Source organism: Danio aesculapii, chromosome 20 (assembly GCF_903798145.1).
Source record: "Danio aesculapii chromosome 20, fDanAes4.1, whole genome shotgun sequence".
Lineage (NCBI taxonomy): Eukaryota > Metazoa > Chordata > Actinopteri > Cypriniformes > Danionidae > Danio > Danio aesculapii.
In genome coordinates, this window is record NC_079454.1 from 40527592 (window position 1) to 40551545 (window position 23954).

General features: G+C 34.6%; 1 protein-coding gene across 1 annotated transcript in view; it reads right to left on the reverse strand.

Moving 5' to 3' along the window:
- Positions 1–23954, reverse strand: part of pex7 (peroxisomal biogenesis factor 7) — a 54769-nt gene that overhangs the window by 8613 nt on the left and 22202 nt on the right. The window contains exons 6-9 of the mRNA XM_056445612.1: positions 21615–21721; positions 19150–19263; positions 15159–15214; positions 7504–7603 (exon numbers count right to left, since the gene is read on the reverse strand). Of these exons, the coding sequence (XP_056301587.1) occupies positions 7504–7603; positions 15159–15214; positions 19150–19263; positions 21615–21721 (377 nt within the window). The remainder of the gene's footprint in view (positions 1–7503; positions 7604–15158; positions 15215–19149; positions 19264–21614; positions 21722–23954) is intronic.

Sequence of the window (23954 nt, forward strand, 5' to 3'; positions counted from 1 at the left end):
AATGCAGCCAATCATAGTAGTTGGTGTTTACTTTAGAGTCTACGATTAAAACATTTCATTTCATGAGGAGGCTAAAAAAGGACAGAAAACAGCCTATTACTTGATGTACAAATCTTGATAACCTTTTAAGTGCACCTCAGATGAAATAAAAAATGCAGTTCAAGACCTCTTTAACAATAGCTCAGGGTGAGTTGTGGGTCTGAAATATTGGCCTTGACAGCAAGCGTGAGCAGCAAAAAAGTGTGTATGTGTGCGTTGGGTTGGCAGTGAACATCGAGACTGCGGTAGAAAAAAAAAAATTACTTCACAGTTCTTGCCCTCGCCTTGCAGGAACAACCCACAGCACCTGCAGCCTGCCAACAGCTGCACTTACGCCCCATGCGGAACTAACAATATGAGGGAATCCATACATACATAATTTTCCGATCCTGCAATTTGGCTCTGACACACTGCGGTCCATTTTTTTGTGGTTTCTAGTTGCACATCACGTCTTGCAAAAGACTCCGAAATGGTTTAGATGTCTAAGTGTGCCTAAAAGCTTCCCAAATTTGCATTCAGATTGACAAGAAAGTCTGCATTACAAAAATGAGATGTGAAGGTAATGGGAAAGTCTTGAATGTAGTCATTATACTTAGCAAATTACTGTGCAAGAAGGGATTGGGCTTATTTATATTTTAAACGTTTTTCTCAATTCTTTAAATATGTTCTGTAATGTAGAACAAAGTTGTAAATAAACCAATATTTACTGTAGGAGGAGCTCTTTTGCATATACAGACCACTGAATTTGTTTATTTTTTTGCTCCTGAACCCTTCAATGCATATTATAAAAACACAATTTCTAAAAGTTACTAAAAAGGTCCAGTTTTTGTAATTTCCATAAATCGTTTATTGATTTATTTATTGCAATTTTACTCTTTAATGCACAACATAAAAATATATCATAAAAAGACTAAATATTGAGTTATCTGTTTTTGCAAATAAACTATCATACACTTGGCGCAATAAGGCGCAAGACGTCTATGGCATGATTTGTTGCTTTTTTCAGACCAGCGCAATGCTAATTTTCACATTTTGCACCACACCACATTGTGTAAATAGCAAATCCATTTGTGCCACTTTGTGAACTCATGGGTGTGCTTGTCTATAAAGGAGGTGTGTTAAGGCGCATTGCTGGCGTGTTGCTATTTTGAGTAACTAAAATAGACTGCGCTTTTCAGTTCATTCACAACAATTTGCATTTGTTTATTATTAATATTACAAGGAGTATTATTTATTATATGGATATTTATATTTGTTTTAATGAAAACAAGTTTAGATTTGTCCATCTGTCGGGTTTTGGAGACATCTGCATCACCATATGGAGCATAAGAATAGGACGTGCGTATGGATATAACTCAGTTGTTTGACGACACTTCGTTATTATTGTTTATTTATTCATTTGCTGGAAATTAGAAGTGAATTTAGAAATAGTTTTGAAACAAATCTTTGCGCTTAAACAAAATTAAATATGTAGGTTAGTGGATGTCTTCAGAGGAGTGAGTTTCCGCCGTTTCCTCATCCACGAAAGTAAAGGAGTAAAGAGTAAAAGTAATGTAAAGAGAAAGTAAAGAGGCTGAATGGAGAAGGCTCATTCTTTATCCTCGCTGCAGATGGTCTGTTTAACTGTTTTCTCACTAGTTTTTCCACGTATAAAGTCCATCATGTAAATAGCAAACGCGCCATGCAACTGACTCTTAAAGGGAATGGGAGATGAGACTCTGGTTTAATGCACATTATGCTCAAAACACACCCATAACTCATTAAGAGAATAAGCACAACCCTGTTACACCATGTGCCGGGACGCAGACTGTATTTTTCTGTCCTTAAAATAGCAAAAGTGGATTCGGACAAGCCCTTAATGCTTTTACGCCATGCGCTTTAGACTTTGTACCTAGACCATTAAAACAGAGGCCTTTGTATACTTAAGTAATTAAATTAACATCATACACATGCAATTAGCTGACTAATGAGGTAAATGAATGACTGTTAGATAGGAGAAAATCATTACCATGGGACAGCCCTATAAAAAAATTATGCTCAACAAAGTTGCATTTATTTACAATGTACATTACAATTTTTAAAAACAGGTAATTTAAAATGTATTTTGTACAAAGCTAAATTTAATGCAGTCAATTTTAAATTTAATGTTGAGAATCACACAAGTATGAAATGTTAATGTTACTGAAATACTGTTACATTTGTTGAAGTTAAAGGTACAGTATGTAAGTTTGACACCCAGTGGTTGAACTACGTATTGCATTCCTCGATCAAAACAAACGCAAGCGCAGGTTGCCAGATTGAGGACCAACAGGAGCGAGTCTGATTGAGCCTATAGGCTGATTTAAATCGTGATGTATATAAAAGCAACGGCAAGTGATAGAACGAATATTTACCATATTAAAAGAAGTTTTTGTTTTAACCAACACCTGAAATGTATATTTTACAAACGGCTTCTATTTCTTGCAGCTGAACAACAGACAACTGACAATGACCTCACCTCAGGTGCTTTATTCAGTGTTAAATGCTAATAATGTGAGTTGGAATGCCATTTACATGACATTTATTGCCATACAACTGAAAGCAGCAGCAGATAGTTCACCTCAGATCTTGAAAATAAAATAAAGTTTGAAATTGAACTTTAGAACTGTGACCCAAAAACAAAAAACATATTAGCGATTCAGCATGTATATTTAATAATAATAAAGAGATTTAATATGTATTAATTAGATTATAAACCTCACCATTTCATGAATGCATATTCTGTGCTTCTGAATGGCTGTATTTTAACTTCTGTTGTGTTTTGTCTGGTGCAAACAGCCAAATTGCTAATCTCTGCAAATCTTGTCATGCAGCGTGTTGTTAGAACAATGTAACCTGCTCACCAAATGTTGACGCTCGTAATACTTACATTATTTGCTAATAATAACCTCATGTGGAACTCTGAATCTGCGTCTTATTTCGGAGTCTGCTACTGTCCACCGGAGGTCATGGACGTATGCTTTGAGAGCCTCTCTGAATGAATGAATGAAAAAATTAATGAATGAAATACGCAGTTTTCCACCAAGGCAACCGGAAGAGCTGAAATATAATTGGCTAAAGTGGCAGTGGGTGATTTATAAAAAGCAAAACAAAGACAGACGTTTCGGCACGAGAATGTTCACTTAGCGTGTTTCTTAAATATCTGCAAACATATTATGGTATTTTTATGCTTTAGAAGAGTAAAAAAAAAATGACATACAGCACCTTTAATGCTGAATATCTAATGGTTTTCCTTTATGTGTTTGTCTGTACACTCAAAAAAAGATGTCTGCTTTTTGTTCAAAATACTTATTCAAAATGAGCTGAAACAACACAAGTCTTGAGTTTGTTTGAAACAACTTATTTGTTTTATGTTAAATCCACTTATATCTGTAAAAACTAATAAGTTAACTTAATTCTTTTATGTTGTCCCAACACAACTCGATTGCATGGAACCCAGCCTTTTTTACAGTATATGCGCTGCCAGTACATTGTGTCTGTTCTTTACTTTATCCTCAGCACCTCTGTTAATGCTCCGTTTGTGCACTTAGCACTATAAAACTATTGCGATGCACTTTGTGTTCGTGTCCAGAACAGTGAGCAGTCAAATTAAAGAAAACAAATAATAAAAAATAAGAATGTTTTTGGCTGGTCAATCAGTATATCTCTAGTGCAGACAGACAGAGAGACTTTAAAGTGTGAATTCCTATAGTTTTCAAGACATTTAAAGCAAAATCCCAGAAAAAATGTCAAGAGTGGAAGAAAACGGCTTTGCTGCAGACGTCTGCTGTCAGCTCAGTGAAGCCTCATTGACTGCTGCGTGGTTTCTTCATCAGTTTGAGTGCTGGCGTCAGACGCGAGCGGCTCCCCGAGGACTCAATGAGCTGCTGAGCGCTCGGTTACTGTACGTGACACAATCCATGCACTCGCTCTATGAACAAAACATGCCACCTTGCAACCAATGATTGTTTTCCACCTCAGACAGACAGACGTGTGAGGTAAAGTGAGGTCAACAGACCTGGCCGTGCAGCGAGGGTTAATAGAAATTAATAGCTGCAGATGGAGAGTCATGGAAATATTGATTTGAGTTTCTCAATTATGAGAGACTGGTCTGTCAGAACAGATGCCATTAAATTAAAAAAGAAAGAAAGTAATAAAGAGGATCATAGGACTGATTGAGTAGTACATCAAGTACATCTATATATTCTTTATCCATAATTTTTAAAAAATTACTTTATTTTTCTTCATTTATATTTGGCTTTATTGTGTGTGTGTGTGTGTGTGTGTGTGTGTTTGCCCTGCAGTATACAACCATTTCAAATTAACACCTACTGAAGATTCAATATTTGTACCTACAGCACCACTGCAGCAGTTTGCTGCAGCATTTTTACTTGCTTTTACCTCACGGCAAAAAAAAATAAAAAACTTTCTGATGGATGGACCAGCGAACATGGGGTTACGTTCACACTGAGGTTTAGTGCTCAAATCAGATTATTTCTCAGATCTGATGTTTTCTGCATAGCTATTCACATTGTTGTTTTAAATGTGGCCAATATCAGATATCCAGTGTGAACTGATCCCGGTCTTAAACGGACCCAAAGATGACACATCTCGATCGGAAATGATACGAAAGTTGCTTGAACTCTGACATCACCATTCACACTATGGTCACATAGAACATCAGATCTGTATTTGTGGATTTAATACCAAATATTAAAGTGGTACAAATCAGAAATGAATAGACACAATTTATTTTCTGTTGTTCATGCTGTCATGACAAAAAAACAGATCTGAGTCGCAAAAACGGCTAAATTTGCCTGCAGTGTGAACATTAGGGTTGCGCATCGTTTGGGGTTATTTCGATACCGGTGCTAAATTGATACTTTTAAAACGATACCGGTGCCAAAACGATGCCTGAACCGATACTTTTGAGTCACAAAATTATGGTGGATGACTAGAAAATTTCTTTAAAATAATTTAAATTGAATATAATTAAAGTTTAAAGTATACATCAAATCAGTTTTATAATTGAACTAAATTGCATTAATATATTTCTTCTGATCATTTGTTTGTTAGCATGAATTTAAGATTTGCATTATGCAATTAACATTACATTAGCTTACTACTAACCTTTGGAAAGGTTGTCAACATAATCAGGCAACACCTTTTTTTCAGGGAACACACACATCATGCGTGTTGACAAATCTAAAAGAAGTTGCTCACCGGATGCACTACTCTGCACTTTGCCTAACCATACGCAAAGAGCATAGAATCACCAAGAAACAGCCACTAGATGGTGCGGCGGCCATTTTGGAATGAAAATTCTAATAGAGTAGCATATTATAAGTCTGTAAAATAAACTATTAAAAGTGCAGATGATTGTGATAGTAAGTGTTGTATTGTCGTCTTTCATGTTGTATCTCAGCTTTAATGCGCTTTTTAAATAAATAAATAAAAAACGAAGCAGCTGCTTGCCATAGAGACAGCATTAAGGGGTTTGATTATTGCGGTCGCCGGATTTTCAATTATTTACAATGTTTTTTTACAGGAACATGCATTAAATAAGTTACTGGCGAGTTACTGATGTGCTTTAATGTTATATATATATTTATCTTTAAAAAAGCGGGAATCTCATGCGACAGTACGAAACAGTATTGCTGCTTCAGGATATTTCAGACATTGGATAATTAAGTGGAGCAAAGCCACACCACATGCAACTTGATCTTCCATTGTTAAATGAATTTGATAAGAAGTGTGCAACATTTTCACGCTAGAAAGTGTTTTATGCAGGAATGTAACTGATATGCTGCAACGGCCCCTTTAAATACGAGATTAATGTAGGGAATTTTGACGCTCTCGCCGCCGGAGTTAAAGGCAGACAGCGTTGTCGCCAGGGCGACCAGAGCGACCTTGGACGCTCTCGTCGCTTTCGGTGTGAACGCACAGTAGATGCTTGAGTTTCCTAATTAACAATAACAAACGGCTAACATCGCCGACAGTGTCCGTATCCCTCAAAGCTGTTTAGAATTAAATGTTTAAAGATGGTGTGACACAACGCGTACTTATGTAAGGCTTTGATGCACCTCTTGATGCTTCTTATGTCCTTGTCGCAGCATCCGTGGCACCGAAATTCATATGCTGATCAGTCCGATGCATAACGGTTACATAAATACACAACCCTAGTGAACATAAAATAGTTTGAGTTTCATTTTTACAGGAAATGTGCTAAAGAATGTCAGTAAAGTGTTATATATTTGAACAAAACAAATGTTACATTGAACTGCTTCATCTACTGTATGAGAATCAGTTAAACAGTTTCTGAAGGATGAGTCAAAATATGAGCGCTTCATATTTAGAACAAGTATGTCACTTCATATTTTGTGCATCTTTCTAAATTCCTGATTATAAGTTTGTTTGTTTGTTTGTTTGTTTGTTTATTGCCACATATGCAACTTATGGCTATTTCATGGCAAGATTGATATAGATAAAAACATATTACATAATAAGAACAACTTCATAATTCAATAACTGATTACACAAAAAAACATTTTACATGAAAAACATTAGATATGATTTTCAGTCTGATAAATGTTGAATAACTTCTTATAAATAATAAATGATAAACAAATTCTTCTGAATGTGCACGTTATTATGCTGTATGGCTTTTGTGATAAAAGTTACTTTAGTGTAAGTGTGTGTTCACAGAACAGCTATGTTGCTACACTATCTTGAAAACTTTCTCGACAGTGTAATTTATAACCGCACATTTATTATCCACTGTGCAGGAGACTTTGAGCATGTAAGGCTTTAATCCGCCATTTCTGACATTTTGGCTGTACAAGATTCACTTGTTTTGTTGTTTCCAGCATGTCAGAAAAGTGTATATAGGCTCCTCCCTTTTCTGAAAAGTATCAGCTCATTTGCAGTTAAAGGGACAAAGATGACATGTTTGTACTTGCACCAAAATAGGGGCAACTTTGACTATTTTAGCTATAATAATATATGTGTATGGGTATTTTGACACAAAACTTTAGAGACATACTGGGGAAACCAAACATTTAATTTAATTTTACAAAAAGGGGAATCATACTTCCTCTTTAAATGGACAGTACACCCAAAACTGAAAACTCTGCCATCATTTACTTACCGTTGTTCCAGACCTGTTTGAGATTCTTTCTTATGTTGAACACAAAAGAAGATATTTTAAAGAAAGTTGGAAACCGGTAACCATTGACTTTCATAATATTTGTTTTTCCTACTATGGAAGTCAATGATTACATGATTTCGGCTTTCTTCAAAATATCTTTGACACTTTGAAAGACACATATAAAGGTTTGGAAATACTTGAGGAAGGGTAAATAATGAGTAAATAATGGGTAAACTGTCCCTTTAAGTTTTACCTGAAGATGTGCCATCAATAAGTGTTGCCCACATCAGAGATTTTACCTGGTTAGGGATGTGCAGGTTAAAATCCAGGCCACACACAAACTCCGAGTGGTGCTCCAGCGTCTCCAGCAGCGCCTGGCTCTTGGAATAATCCCAGAATCTGTGGACGCAGAGCAGCAGAAGGCAATCATGCTAATTGAACGGCCGTTTGTCTTCTCTTAAAGCCCTGACGCAGCCCTGGCTCACCAGGCCCCGACCGATCCATTCAGCAAATGTAATTAAATCACCTCTCGGGAAAAAATAAAAAAGACCTCCCTGTCTAAAAGAAAACATTAGGCAGGCATTAATACTAGCATCTCCATAGAGCGGAAGTGAAGGATAGTTTATATATAAGGCGAATGGGATGACAGCTGCTCAGGTGTGGACATCTTTAGAAAGAGATGTGCATTTAAACCAGCAGTGTAGCATCGATGAGGTTGGTGTATGTTGAAAGGTTCACAGAGAACTAAAAGAGATAACCAAACATCACTCATATGGTAAAAGTGGAGCAAATCTACAATGCAATGAGAAAAATTGAAGACAAATTGTTATATTTTCTCTTATAGTTATTGCAGAAAATGTGTAAAATACGTGCAGATGTTGAAATTGAATATAACCAAAGCCCCTTTAAGGATATTCTTACCCTTTTGCCTTTTATACAACTCAGTTAATATCAATTAAATTGAGTACAGTAATATGACTTTTTACTTAAACTGCAGAGAAATTGAAGCAAATTGAGATAAATTAAACATCATCATCAGACCAGTGTTATTATATACAACATTGACTCTACTTTTATGGATATAGTTTTAGATATTACTTAAAAGAAATCCTTATTTATCCCTAATATAGGGTGCTCTTTATTTTTTGATTCTTTTATTTATTGAACATTTTTAATTTTGAACTATATACAACAAATCCCGAGATCCACCCAACAAGTCAAATAAAATTAAAACAGTAATACTGCAATCATAGGTACAAAATCAGGATTGAAAAATATATCTGATACAGTCTCTCTCATATTTAACCGAAATTGTACAGTTTTTTTACTGGCACCATTTATTTTGGCTGTGGTGTATTCCAAATTAATAATGTCCAGTGGATAGAGCCAGGCTGCTGTTTACTTAACTAAAATAAAAGCAAATTAAAATATTATTCTAAAAAATGCAGTCATTTCAACTTAAATTTGGACAAAACCAAACAATGGCTTAAAAAAGAACTGAAATATTTTACCTAGTGGTTGGATTTTTTTATATTTGGTTTGAAACAAAACAGCTTTATTTATAGTGATTTTCTTTAATAATTGTTTTTTTTTTATTGTCTATTGAGATTAGTTTACCTCTCATATACACTCATGGGCCACATTATTAGGTACACCTTACTAGTACCGCATTGGACCCCTTTGGCCTTCGGGACTTAGTCTTAATCCTTCGTGGCATAGATTCAACAAGGCACTGGAAATATTCCTCAGAGTTTTTGGTCCATATTGACATGAGAGCATGACACAATTGCTGCAGATTTGTCTGTTTATCCATGATGCGAATCTCCCATTCCACCACATCCCAAAGGTGCTCTATTGGATTGAGATCTGGTGACTGTGGAGGCAATTTGAGTACAGTGAACTCATGTTCAAGAAACCAGTCTGAGATGATTCACGCTTTATGACATGGCGCTTTATCCTGCTGGAAGTAGCCATCGGAAGATGGGTACATTGTGGTCATAAAGGGATGGACATGGTCAGCAACAATACTCAAGTAGGCTGTGGTGTTGACATCATGATCAATTGGTGATAATGGTACCAAAGTGTGCCAAGAAAATATCCCCCACACCATCACCACCACCACCACCACCACCACCAACTTGAACCGTTGATACAAGGCAGGTTGGATGGATCCATGCGTTTGAAGAAATCGAGACTCATCAGGCCAGGCAACGTTTTGCCAATCTTCTATTGTCCGATTTTGGTGAGACTGTGTAAATTGTTAACCACAGAACTGCCACTCACTGGATATTTTCTATTGTTTGAACCATTCTCTGTAAACCCTAGAGATGGTCGTGCATTAAAATCCTAGAAGATCAGCAGTTTCTGAAATACTCAGATCAGCCTGTCTGGCATTAACAACCATGCCACGTTCAAAGTCACTCAAATCACCTTTCTTCCCCATTCTGATGCTCGGTTTGAACTGCAGCAGATCGTCCATGTCTACATGCCGAAATACACTGCCGAGTTGCTGCCATGTGATTGGCTGATCAGAAATTTGTGTTAACGAGTAGTTGGACAGGTGTACCTAATAAAAAGGCCGGTGAGTGTATATATAACACAACTAAAAAAACAAAACTGTATTTTCATTGTTAACAAATTTAGCAAAGTCATGCTAAACACAAGATGTGTAACCAAACTTACAACAATTCCTCAGAGCAGCAGGAGTGTATTTGTGTGACATTTAAGATGACATTTCATTCCCAATGAACAGCATCACAGATATCTGCCATACCTCATTTAAACCAATAGATCAACCTAGATGAACTGTGATCATTAAAAAAAAAAAAGAATCGCTCTTACACAAAGCAGTGAACACAGAAAAGTCAATACCCCTGCCTAATTAGTTGTTAAATAACACAAAGACATACTTTTTTCCTCTGCATCGCACTCATATTAATATGTAAGTCCCATCAAAAAGCAGAAAAGCCAGCTGTTAGGAATGAAAGAGGACACCGTATCTCTGACTGATCTGAAAGAGCAAATGCGTACACGGGGTTAAGTAAACACCTGAGTGGACTGTGTGTGTGTGCGTGTGTGGCAGCAGGTGGTTCACATGAACATACATCCTCCAAAAGGGCTTTGTATTGAACCATACATCATTTTCTGTTTACTGCAAGAGGACAAAAAAAGATTCAGGTTGATCTGCTGCGGAAATCCTTTCTGGTAATTACTTTGCACTCGGCATTATCACAGTTTACTCTGAAGGTAAAACTAATTAGATGGCATCTCGCTCAAGTATGAGCACCCGTCCTGTTCAAACAGCAAATTTCCGGTAATCAATGGAATTGATTTCTATTTAAGCAAAACCACAAATATTAATTCTAAAGCTAATTGGCTATATTTCATGAACTGAGAGAATGAAACACAGTACAAATATTAAAAGCAGGGTTTCTGCAAGTTTCACAAAGTTAAATGTAAGACTTTAAGACTTTAGACCATTATAAATTACATTTCAGACTTATACAGGGCTAATTGCTAAGGATTTTTTCGAATATCCCAGTTAGAAAAGATTTTCACTTGCCTATATAAAAAAAGATTAAAATTTAATACATTTAATAATACAATGATAATCCTTTATTTAGATTTTTTAATTTCAAATATATTCATTCACAAACCCTATAACCTTTACCAAGAACAGAACAAAACATAGCTGTCAATCACTTCAGTCGACAATAATATTATTAATTTAATAATTTAAAAATATAGATCAGGTCAGTATCCTCAGCTGTAAATACATGGAAAACTTTTAAGCAAAGTGTTACTGTAAGGAAGGTAATTTAATGCTATTTTTAAATAAAAAGTTAAAAGTTTTACTGAGATTGGAATTGTTGGTGATTGCATGGGTGTCAAAGGCCAGATTGGAAGAATTAAGACTTGTTAAAAAAAGATTTAAGACCTACAACACAATATTTCAGTAGATTTAAGACTTTTTAAGGCCTAAAATGTAGCTTTTGAGATTTTAGACATTTCCGCGGATACCCTGCAAAAAAGAACTTTACAGTACTATTACCGGCTCCTTGTGTACTTTAAGCACTTCACAATGATTTAATAGAAAATAAGATTATTATTAGATGAATTGCAGAACCAAAATGAAAAGTCATCAGATTTATATTTAAATAATTAAACATTCTCTGTGTATGAATTAGTACAATATATGCAAATTTGAACCTTCAAATCAAATGTAATGGTCAATTTTCACCTATTACTGCATGTTGCTTCTCATTTGCAGTTTAACTTGCCTAATTACCCTAACCTGCCTAGTTAACCTAATTAACCCAGTTAAGCCTTTAAATGTCACTTTAAACTGTATAGAAGTGTCTTGAAAAATATCTAGCCAAATATTATTTACTGTCATCATGGCAAAGATAAAAGAAATCAGTTATTAGAAATGAGTTATTAAAACTATTGTGTTTAGAAATGTGTTGAAAAAAATCTGCTCTCCGTTAAACAGAAATTGGGGAAAAAAATAAACAGGAGGGCTAATAATTCAAGGGAGCTAATAATTCTGACTTCAACTGTATATTTTAGTAGTGGATCTTTAACTTTTTACAAGTGTGAACATTATAGTATTTGTTTTGTTCTCTTATTTTAACAGTGATTTGGGTTTATCGTTTTCAGTGTTTATCTGAGTTCAGACAGGCTCCAGGCTCAGATAACAATAAACATTAAGGTGACAAGCATTGCCACAAGGAAAATCAAACTCACCTCTAATAAGAGCACTTGTGGCAACCACTACTTAATGTGAGTCAATTCTCAATTTAAAAGCTTGTCAACCCAGATAAAGTGTAATCTTTCTTCAACAGCCGGCGTAAAGATTAGTTGGCATTCTGTAAGTTAAACATGCATCAATCCCTCTATCAATTATACAAATCATGTGGCAGAGTTTCCCTTCTGCTGAACCTAAAACAATACTAGATGTCTAGCAGTCACATGAAAGATGCCAATTTTTAATTGCAACCCAGACTTCTGTTAAATAACTCTAAGATCTAAAAATGTCATTAAGACCTAATCACAATTAACGTTAGTTCACGCCAAAAAGAAAAATGTTTGGTGTTGCATCCAAGATGGAAGTTTTTTTTTTTTAGTAAATATTTTTAGCTGAAACCATGGTCTACTGGCACTTTGAAAGTAAACCAAAAACATTTACAGGCTAATCTAAATTAATACATATTACTTCTAATGATACACAAAGGTCTTATGAAGTGAAACAGAAGGTACATTTAAGCAGTGATGGAAAAAATGGCATAATAAATAAATGGCGTTACTAACGGAATTACCTTTTTCAGTAACGGGTAATCAAATAAATTACTTTCCCCAGTTACAATGGCACTGACAATAAAATATGGCATTATATAATTGATTTAGAACTTGCAATTAAGCTCTAAAATTTGACTCTCTCTGGTGTGTGAGAGTGGGGCACATAACTGATGATGATTGCCATGTGTGTGTAGGGGTGGGACAACCACAATTTTGTGTCTATTTTACTCAACACACAGTTTGTAATTTTTTGTGATATTTTTTTTTAGAAGTAATGCAATAGTTACTTTCCCTGGTAATTAGTTACTTGCATAAAATAAGGCTATCATGATTGTCAATGATGAGAAACATACTTTATCATACACCTTCCAATTGTTACCATCAGGTTGTGGATATTGTATTGATGTATAAGAAATAGGACAAAGTTATCAATTATATCTGAGGCAATTAAGTTTTTTAATTCCTCCCCTCTCAGTAGCAGTTGATGGCCAGTAAACTGGATAATTATTTAGAGTAGGGGTACCATGTTTTTATATGACTTATATGATATATATATATATATATATATATATATATATATATATATATATATATATATATATATATATATATGCCAAATGTGAAATGCCAGATGTCTCTGTGAGTGTTTGCTGCAAATGAAATTTCCCCATGGGGACAAATAAAGTTACTAACTAACTAACTAACTAACTAATGATGCAATTCAGTTAATAACTCTTTGTGTTACTATTTGTGAGAAGTAGGTAGTAATTAAAACTAATCACTTTTTTTACTATAATGTCAAACACCACATGTAAGACTGTGGTGAAAACATGTAAAACTGATCGTTATTACTTTAATCCATAGCTTCTGTAAATGGTCCTGCTATTCTATTGAAAATAATGTTACAAATTTAAAAATAATTTTTGCAAAGACCATTTGATCATTCTTTCAAGGGCATTTGCCTTCATAAGACCAAAATATCAATCGCTTTCCAAAAATGGCCTTGATAATGATAAACAAAAACATTTTGGTTGAACTATTTAAGCATTTTTACATAAAATCTTCAGACTAAAAAAACTGAAATTAGTGTTACTTTATCCAATTTCAGCAACTAGCAAATTAAAGGGTTAAACTGTCAAAACTTGGCTTTTGCTTTACCATGTCCTTGATGGCTCTATTAAATGTCCTCTCCTCCATGCAAAAATGAGCTCCACGCTCAATAAAAACACAAGCATGCTCTAACTGAACGAAGCCGCACTGCAAAAAGAAATAAAGCAGTGTACCCTGAAATGAGATCAATGGCTTTTACAACCCCGTTTGATAGCAAAAGCATCAGTTTTTCTGGTATTGTGCCAGCAATGCAGATTTCACCCTTCATTCAAAGGTCACTTGGAAAAATCATCTCCCCTCAACATAGAAAAATTCATTTGGAGAGTAGGAAAAAATGCAGAAAGTAAATGATTTTCTGCTGTGTGTTTTGATGTACAGTAAGTGCTTAGTGTAAGACTGTAAGCTGATTGCTTTGTAAAGGAAGGAAACACCCACAGGAAAAAGGACTAAACAATGACTGATTCAAAAATGATGCCATCAAACCACAGTTAGTTCCGGTTCTCCAATTGGAATTTGATTGAAGCATTTTTTTTCTTAAACAACTGTTTATGGAAACAGCACACTTGCAATCATACTGTTGTGTTTATATTCAGAACAAACAGTAGTAACTTGCTCATGTGATATCGCTTACTCATTTTTTTTCACTATTAGCAGTTTTTGATTACTATGCTATACAGCGGGGGAAAAAAGTATTGAACACGTCACCATTTTTCTCAGAAAACGTATTTCTAAAAGTGCTGTTAACTTGAAATTTTCACCGGATGTTGATAACAACCAAAAAATCTATATATGCAAAGAAAACTAATCTAATTAGTTTATAAATGAAGTTATAAGTAATAAAATGAAATGACGCAGGGAAAAATTATGAACACATGAAGGCAGGTGTAGTAATGCAGTGAAAGCCCAGATAGCACCTGAAATCTCTTTGAGTAGTTATTCAGCAACCCTCTGCCCTTCATCAGCCCAACTTCTACATTAGCAGGATGATGAAGATGAAACAAGGGTGGACATTTCAGCAAGACAATGATCAAAAACACAGCCAAGGAAACTCTCAAATGCTTTCAGAGAAAGAAAATCAAGCTGGAAAATGGCCCAGCCAATCATCTGATTCGAATCCAATAGAAAATACAAAATAGAGATCAAATTTGATAGACGAGACCCACAGAAGCATAAAGATTTTTACACTCTGTTGAAGTCTGTGAACAAACTCACACCTGAGCAATGCATGTGACTTCATCCTCCATATGAGAGGCGTCATTAAGCTGCCATCAATAAAAAGCCTTTAATATAAAGTATTTAATACATTTCAGTAGTTCAATACTTTCTCCATGTGTCATTTCATTGTTATTACATGCAACTCATTTTCAGATTTATTTGTTTTGTTTCATATTGATGTTTATATTGTTTGAGTTTTTACCAAAATCTGGTTTAATTCCATGTCAACAGCTCCCTTAGAAATATCATTCCCAGGAAAAAACATGACATGTTTAGGACTTATTTTCCCCGTTGATTTTGACTCATACTGTATATATCTGTTGTGTCTTACCTGACTGTGAAATCATATGAGCAGGATGCTAGGACGGTCTTGTAAAACGGGCAGAACTAGAAATGACAAACAGATGGAGGAATTAATATATAGTGGCTGCAGAGAACAAATCAATTGATGTACATGCTGACATCTTTATCAATAAACGCTGCATTAAAATATGACCTTGCATATATAAACAGGTTTATTTTTTATACTGTTATTATTTATAATATAGCATTATTAACTTTAATATAAACATGGATTTAAGTTCAAAAGTCCTGCACTCCAGTTCGAGGTGTGAACAGTTTATGTCATTCATCTATTTTCCACAGGGATTTAAAGGGTCACGAAACACAAAAACACATTTTTTGAGATGTTGACAGTCATATATCTGTCCCATGCTGCTAAAAATACCATTAGGACACATCTAATTAGCGAACAAGTGAAAACTGGTTGTTTTGCATCTTTCGAGCAAATTTGTTCTTCTGTTTTGAAAAGTAATTTAGAAGCTGCGTTATGACGATTAGATCCTTGTGCAAATTTCAGCATGGAGACTGGATGTCTGTACTGGTGGGTACAACATAACGTCTTTGAGTTTTCATGATTAATTCAAGAGAAATACTTGCCACTCGTCTCCTTTTAAAACAAAGACATTGTTCCAGTTGGTGCTGATTGTCCTCTCTCTTCAGATTTGGTAAGTGTGTGATCAGTGTTCTTTGTTTATGTCAAAGTTAGTTAGTATCGTCAGCAGCACTCTTTCAGTTTTTAAAGACATACCTTAGTCAAAATGATTTAGTTACTAAGTTTACAGTAATATCACTACAATATTATGGACACAGATCAATTGTAAATGCTGCTCTCTGAATGTAAACACCTTAATCAAACGATTACAATCGTGAACGATTTCCGCCACATTATGTGACAGAATAGTCTACACACACAGCTGTCTGACACTATTCTATGCACTTAGCAAATGCATCTAGGTTACAGAGAAATACAGAGGTTTTTTTCTCCCATATGGCGTGGGGTATCAAATCCCAAATCAAATTCCAGCAGTTTATACTCGCACCCAACATCTCGTTTATCACAGGGGGCATGCACAAAATATTTCTGAATGAACGTGAAAGTGCCAAACTGCAGTTAATGGTGACAAATTACGAATGAAACACCCAAAATTGCATGAAACTCTGGAGGAAATGTGAATAGCGTGGTGATGCAATGACGGTAATCGAATTATGTGCTATAACATGTAAAATGGGATCATGAAAGGAATATTCAAAAAGCAACTCATGTAAACACTTTAATCATATTACTGTCTTATTCAGATTAAGTCAAATAATTCGATTACCGATAGTCACTGTCAATCCCCCTGCGTCTGTGTTTGTGTTGCCACTGTGAAAATCAGCTGTAGTGCACAAACTGAAACCCCCCTTTTGATGCAAACCCTTCCCTCTTTCGCCACTAGACACTCCCACCTAAACAAAGCTGGACTCACCCACTTTCCTCACTTTTTTTCGAACTAGAGGTGTGAAAACACCATGCTGAGACGAGGGTTAATGGCCCTTTAAAAAATACAACGGTCAGTGATTTCTTAGAAATGCTGACATAGAAGTACCACTTTAGGGTAAATCGATACTTGTTACCAAGCGAAAATAATGTGATCAGCTTAAAAATGAGATGTTTTTGAGATTCAAGCGTTTCTATTGACTCACTCTTCCACTGCCTGCATTTCTTTACATTTGTTTAATTATCTCAGCAGGAGAGGTTCATCTCAAATATTGTCATGTCCCTTCAAGAAGAATTTCTGAAAATCAGCAAAACAGTAAATGAGAAAGACCAGGCATACACCCCTCTTTATCACCGACACAGTATAAAGACATCATGAACAGTGTTCATTTTAAAGCCATTTGATATCATTACATCCAGCAACACACAATCTCATGCTTCACAGCCCTCCTGTATCCCCAGTGCAATAATACCTTTTGTTCGTACCTCCTTATTTCACACATTTGCACATCTTCTGAAAGCTGAGAGCAAAACCATTAACTGGAAACAGCCTGTGATTTCATCCTGACCCAACTCAAGTGTTTTTATTAAGCCCACAGCTCCATTTGGACACACAAGATGGCATGCAATCAGATGACTTGCGTATGTTTTGGTCACAGGTTTGGCAGCAGACTGGTCAAGTGCACTGAACTCTGTGATCTGCATGATTGCTGACTGGTTGAACACTCAAGCGCAATTTCTCCAACTCAATTAAACAGCTAATCTGTTTATATAAGGAAATCCATAGCTGTCACATACAGTACAGAAGGATAATGTGAGTTTCACACAGACTGAAGCCGCCTCATTAACGTTCAACAGACTTGTTAAGTTCATTTAAGTCAAAGCACTGACCAAACTAATGTGACACTGAAAGGCAGAGTCTTCAATCTTTATCAGGTGAACATTTACAACCAAACTCAAGGCATATCTGTTAGAGAATTTGAAGTACAATTAAAATCAAAACTAGCCATATTGGTCTTGTTAGCTCACATTGCTAGTTTTGTGGTGAACAATTGATCTGTGCATGTCATTGAGAAAAAAATTGTAGTTTGCACTTAAGATTAAAATATTCCGGTTGGTTTTCTGTTAAGTTCTCTGATTGCATAAGTCCGAGGTTTTGGGCATGGCTAACATATTTAAAGAGCCCCTATTATGCATTATAAAAGGTCATTTTTTGGTTTTGGTGGTCCCCAACAACAGGCTGATTTGCATGCAAGATCAAAAACTCTTTTGATGTCTTATAATATGCATGTATTTTTACCTAATTATCCCAACGACTTCCATATGATTTGTTCAGCGATTCATTTGTTCCCAACCCCCTCCTTAGGTCGATGACCCAGTCTGTTGCAATTGGTCGACTGCGTTCAGCGCGTGAGAGTAATAAGTAATAACAACGTCACACATTCAGTATTAATCCACACAGTGGCAAAAGCTGAATTATTTGAAAACTGACTGCCGCACGTGTGTAGGAACAGCTGACATTGGCCATAGCAACGACAAAAGGTAGAGGATCACAAGCTCACAAACGCATTTAAATCCGCAAAGAAATAAGCACGCATTGCATTTTTAACGTGGCTTTAGACACGATATGAGAATATGAATAGTTAACCAGATACAGTACAAGCCGTGTCAAGCGATTACAAGTAACAAAACACAATTAAATACGTATTTTGCAAGCTACAGAAAACAAGGAGGCAACCATTTTAATGGCACTTACTTACACTTGTGAAATGGAGGAAGAAACTGATCCATGAACTGTGTACGATAAAGTTCCTGTCAAGCTCTGACAAAGTCCCACACATTAATTATACGTCTTTTCTGATCCTTCCTTTAACAAACAGCCAATGAATCCCCCGTTGTAGGGTAGATTATTGCATTAATCACAAAAAGTTCTCTCATCTTAAGTCATGATCAATCCCACATACACCTGAACTCTGCTAGCGTTTAAAGGCACGTTCACATTTTACCGGATCCAGCACTTCATATTTGGTATCGTTTCGTGTTGACGTCGATACGAACAGACAAAAGATCTGTCGAATCTTTCATTTAATAATAAATATTTTTAAACAAAGTGCACTTTCAGATTTAAACATCAGCTGGATGTTTTAAATCACTTAGAGCTGTGTTGCACACTGCATGGAAGGTAATTTTCAATAACCCATAATAGGGGCTCTTTAACCACACCACTCCATCTGTCAGTTTTGACAACAAACAGAAACAGGTTAGGTTGTAAAAACTCTCCCCAAACCCTTTTCAGAAGCTTTCTGAATGAAATGCCTAATTTATTACATCCAATCAGTTTGCAGTAGAAAAAACAGGCCACGCCCATCGTTTTCTCATTTAATGCTCTGTCTCTCTAAGAACTGAGTTACAATACGAAAACAAAAACGGTCACAGTACAGTTTATGCAGATATTAATGCCAATATTGGACCTGAAAAACCCAAAATGAAACACCCAAACTACCTTTACTCTGCGGATGGCGTAGGAATGGCCTGACATTTGAGCGACGGGATGCCGGATGTTCCTCAGGTCCCAAACTCGGAGACTGCAGTCAACAGCTCCTGTGACCAGAACATTCTGAGAGCAAAGCGGAATAACAGAGTTATTAGAGTACAGTCATTTCAGAGCATATTGCATATCTAAGAGAAAATGTGAACATGATGATGGGATACTACTGTGATACTTCCCTATTCCTGGGGAGTTTTTTTTTTATTTTGTAATTAATAATAAAAGATTATATGCACAGTTGAAGTCTAAATTATTAGCCCTCCTCTGAAATATCTACTCTTTTAAAATTATTTCCCAAGGGTTGCTTAATAGAGAAAAGAACACATTTTTGAGCATAATAGTTTTAATAATTAATTTCTAATGAGTAATGAGATCTTTGGACTTTGCCGTGATGACACTACATAATATTAATATTATTTTGAAAGATACTAGTATTCAGATTAAAGTGTAATTTATAGACTTACCTACACTACTCAACATTTGAAGTGGATCAGAAAAGTTTTTCAACATTGTCCTAAGACAAGAATGGGTGTTGTTCAGTCAGCAAAGACAACTTTGCTGAAAGATTTTGATCTACTTCAAATGTTGACTACTGTAGGTTATTTAGGTTACTTAGGCAAGTTATGATTATTAAACAAGTTATTGGATAACAGTACTTTGTTAGTAGGTAAGTAATGTGTATTTATATAGCACATTTATTGTGTATGGCCATACACCCAAAGTGCTTCACAGTCATGAGGGTGATTTCTCCATATGACCACCAATGTGTAGCATCCACTTGGATGATGCGACGGCGCCCACAGCACACACCAGCTATTGGTGAAATGGAAAGACAGTGACACAGCCAATTCAGTGGATAGGGATGATTGGGAGGCCATGATCGTAAGGGCCGATGGAGGGAATTTAGCCAGGACACCAGGGTTACACCCCTACTTTTTACAAGAAGTGCCATGGGATTTTTAATGACCACAGAGAGTCTGGGCCTCGGTTTAACATCTCATCCGAAAGACGAATGTCTGTAGACAACTGTTCTGACGGAAGTTCTGTAGACAACTGAAAAAATAAATACTTCTTAAGGGGGGTGATAATATTGACCTTAAAATAGTTGTAAAACAATTCAAATTAAAACAATTTAATTCCTGTCAAACTAAAAGAAACAAGACTTTCACCAGAAGAAAAAACATTATAGGAAATACTATGGAAATTTCCTTGGTCTGTTTAACATGACCTGTAAAATATTATTATTTCTGTAATTCATTTTAATTTCAACGATATACAAGTGTGTTTCTCTTTGCGGACAGCTTTGCCAGTCAAAAAAGAAATATTAGGGCTGTTCAGGAAATTTTGAGACTGGCATGTTCCCCTCCGCATCTCTAAGAAGGCGCTCAGAACAGGAGTGTTGATTTCTTCCCACTCTTGAGTGGAGCTTGAACCTGTAATTATTGCATGTAAGCCGAGTGGTCTTATGAAGATGCTCACGTTCTATAGCTTTGGGACACCATGAAGACATTAGATTAACTTATTAATTTCTAAGATTTAAAAAACATTTAAGTTGTCGCAAAAAAAAATGTAAGGATCGTGTTGTTTCAGTTTAGAAAACAAATTGTTTGAACAAACCGCAAACATCATTTTTGAAGTGTAGCAAAGTAAAGTAATCCGTCTTATTTTTAGTGTGGAGGTGAGTAGTAATTTACACAAAGTGGACAATACTACCTGTGGTTCAACTTGACAGCTAAAAATTAAAAACAACAAAGGGAAATAATGTGTTGTCTTGCTAACATCCATGATTAATGAGCTACTGTGCAATAAATTAGCTAATGTTTGGCAAAGGCAATGTATTATAGACATACAGGCTAACATGTTGGAAAATAGGGGTGAGTGGGTCAATCTTAATATCGTTATTAACAATTTAAGTCACAATTATTAGCAACCCTGTGATTTTTTTTTTCTTTTTCAAATATTTCCAAAAACAATGATTAAGAGAGCAATACATTTTTCACAGTATTTTCTCTAATATTTTTAAATATTTTTTAATATCCTATTTATTTCATTTCGGCTTGAATAAAAGCTGTTTGTATTTTTTTAAAGCCATTTTAGGGTCAATAATATTACTACTAATAATATAATAGTATTAAAACTATTATGTTTATAAATGTGTTGAAAAAAATATTTTCTGTTAAACGTATTGTGAAAAAATAGATTTCAAATGAAAATCTGAAAATGAATATAAAATTTGTAGTGTACAATTTTAAACATATCATACCCGATCACATGCTTAGGAAAAAATATTTTCGTATTAGACCTCTTTTCCTTTAGTGCTCAGAGACAGTTCAGTACAGTAACACATTAATATCTTTTTTTTCTTTAACCAAAAGTTGTGTTGTGTAGTTCAAATCATATTTGCATCCACAAACACTCACCTGGTCATATTTGCACCAATCACAGCTGAGGATTTCAGATTTGTGTGCAGGGATGACCAATCTGCATGACCCTGCCTTAACATCCCATACTCGCAGAGTGCCATCTCCTAGCAACAACATAAGAGAGTCAAGACTTTTAAATCTTCCAAAAAGCCACATATATGATATTATAATATAAATCCTAGCCTGCACTCTCTGCAGAACCCCCTGAACCATAACGTTCATTTCAAGGGCGACTAACACTCAGTGTGAATGGACCGAGGGAGGCACTGAAGAAAATGTCACTGGTCAGTCCTCCACGCTGCACAGGCAGGGCTATTTCTTTTGTTGCATGTCTTTTTTGATCAGGCTTTCTCCTTGAAATGCAGCATTTCATTTCTATTCTGGTGTAAGCAGTAAATGTTCCAGCTAGTCACTTTTTACAAGGTGCAGCGTCAGCATAAACAGTAAAAGACTTGAGATTTAGACACTGGGGGATAGTGCATTTGAATTTAAACCCTGATTAAATAGTCTTATGCATGACATGTAATGCTAAGCCTGTTGAAAAATGTTTTTTTTTTGTACCATTAATTTTAATACAAAGAGCAGAAATTTGGCCAAAAACACAAATGTCATATTTGACTCTCATTTCTTTAATAAAGTTCACAAAAAAAAATACACTCAAAAGCATAAGGACAAAATGTCCCATGCAATCTTTGATAATAAAATATTTAGATATGCGTGAAATAAGGTTTCATTATTATTAATATAAAAATGAACAAAAATAAAACATGTTTACTTCTACTTATTTAAAAAAAGATTAAGTTGTAAATTATTAAAAAGATTTTGAACACTAAATGCCATTTTACTGCATAAGTTTACATGTTTATCATGAAAAAGAAAAAAGATAATCATTATAATTTGCTTAGAAAAAAATGTCACTGTCAGTTACTGATGCTTGAAAACATCTTTCTTGGAATTTAAATGATTAAAATTTCCCCCAATTAATAGATGGTTATAGTTATAATCAGGTATTATGAGTGCAATTTTTTTCTATGGCTAATTATGACTATTTCATAATATGTTTGCCCTGAGTTTTATACCATAAGCAACACAAAACCCTAATAATGCATCTATAGAAAACAGACATACAGAAATAATCATTATTTGCTCACCTTGATTTCATCCCAAACTTGAACATTTTCAAGTTTGCAATCAAGAACATACTTAATCTACTCACACTCACACCCACAGATACTTTGAAGATAACCAAAGATTTTTTCTAAATGTTTTGTTTATACATTGGAAGTCATTGAAAACCAAAAATATCTGTTCACCAACATTCTATAAATCATCTCCTTTTTGTGATCCACATGTTTGGTATAACAGGGTCAGTAAACGATGACAAACTTTTCATTTTGGGTGAACCTTTCCTCGTATATATTGCGATATGAAAACAATTTCACCAGATGGCTTGAATAGCTCTATTTGGGGGGGATCATTCATTTAGATTGATTCAAAAATCATTCATTTAGATTGATTCAAAAATTATTCATTTAGATTGATTCAAAAATTATTCATTTAGATTGATTCAAAAATCATTCATTTAGATTGATTCAAAAATTATTCATTTAGATTGATTCAAAATTATTCATTTAGATTGATTCAAAAATTATTCATTTAGATTGATTCAAAAATTATTCATTTAGATTGATTCAAAATTATTCATTTAGATTGATTCAAAAATTATTCATTTAGATTGATTCAAAAATCATTCATTTAGATTGATTCAAAAATCATTCATTTAGATTGATTCAAAAATCATTCATTTAGATTGATTCAAAAATCATTCATTTAGATTGATTCAAAAATTATTCATTTAGATTGATTCAAAAATCATTCATTTAGATTGATTCAAAAATCATTCATTTAGATTGATTCAAAAATTATTCATTTAGATTGATTCAAAAATCATTCATTTAGATTGATTCAAAAATTATTCATTTAGATTGATTCAAAAATTATTCATTTAGATTGATTCAAAAATCATTCATTTAGATTGATTCAAAAATCATTCATTTAGATTAATTCAAAAATCATTCATTTAGATTGATTCAAAAATCATTCATTTAGATTGATTCAAAAATCATTCATTTAGATTGATTCAAAAATCATTCATTTAGATTGATTCAAAAATTATTCATTTAGATTGATTCAAAAATTATTCATTTAGATTGATTCAAAAATCATTCATTTAGATTGATTCAAAAATCATTCATTTAGATTGATTCAAAAATTATTCATTTAGATTGATTCAAAAATTATTCATTTATATTGATTCCAAAATTATTCATTTAGATT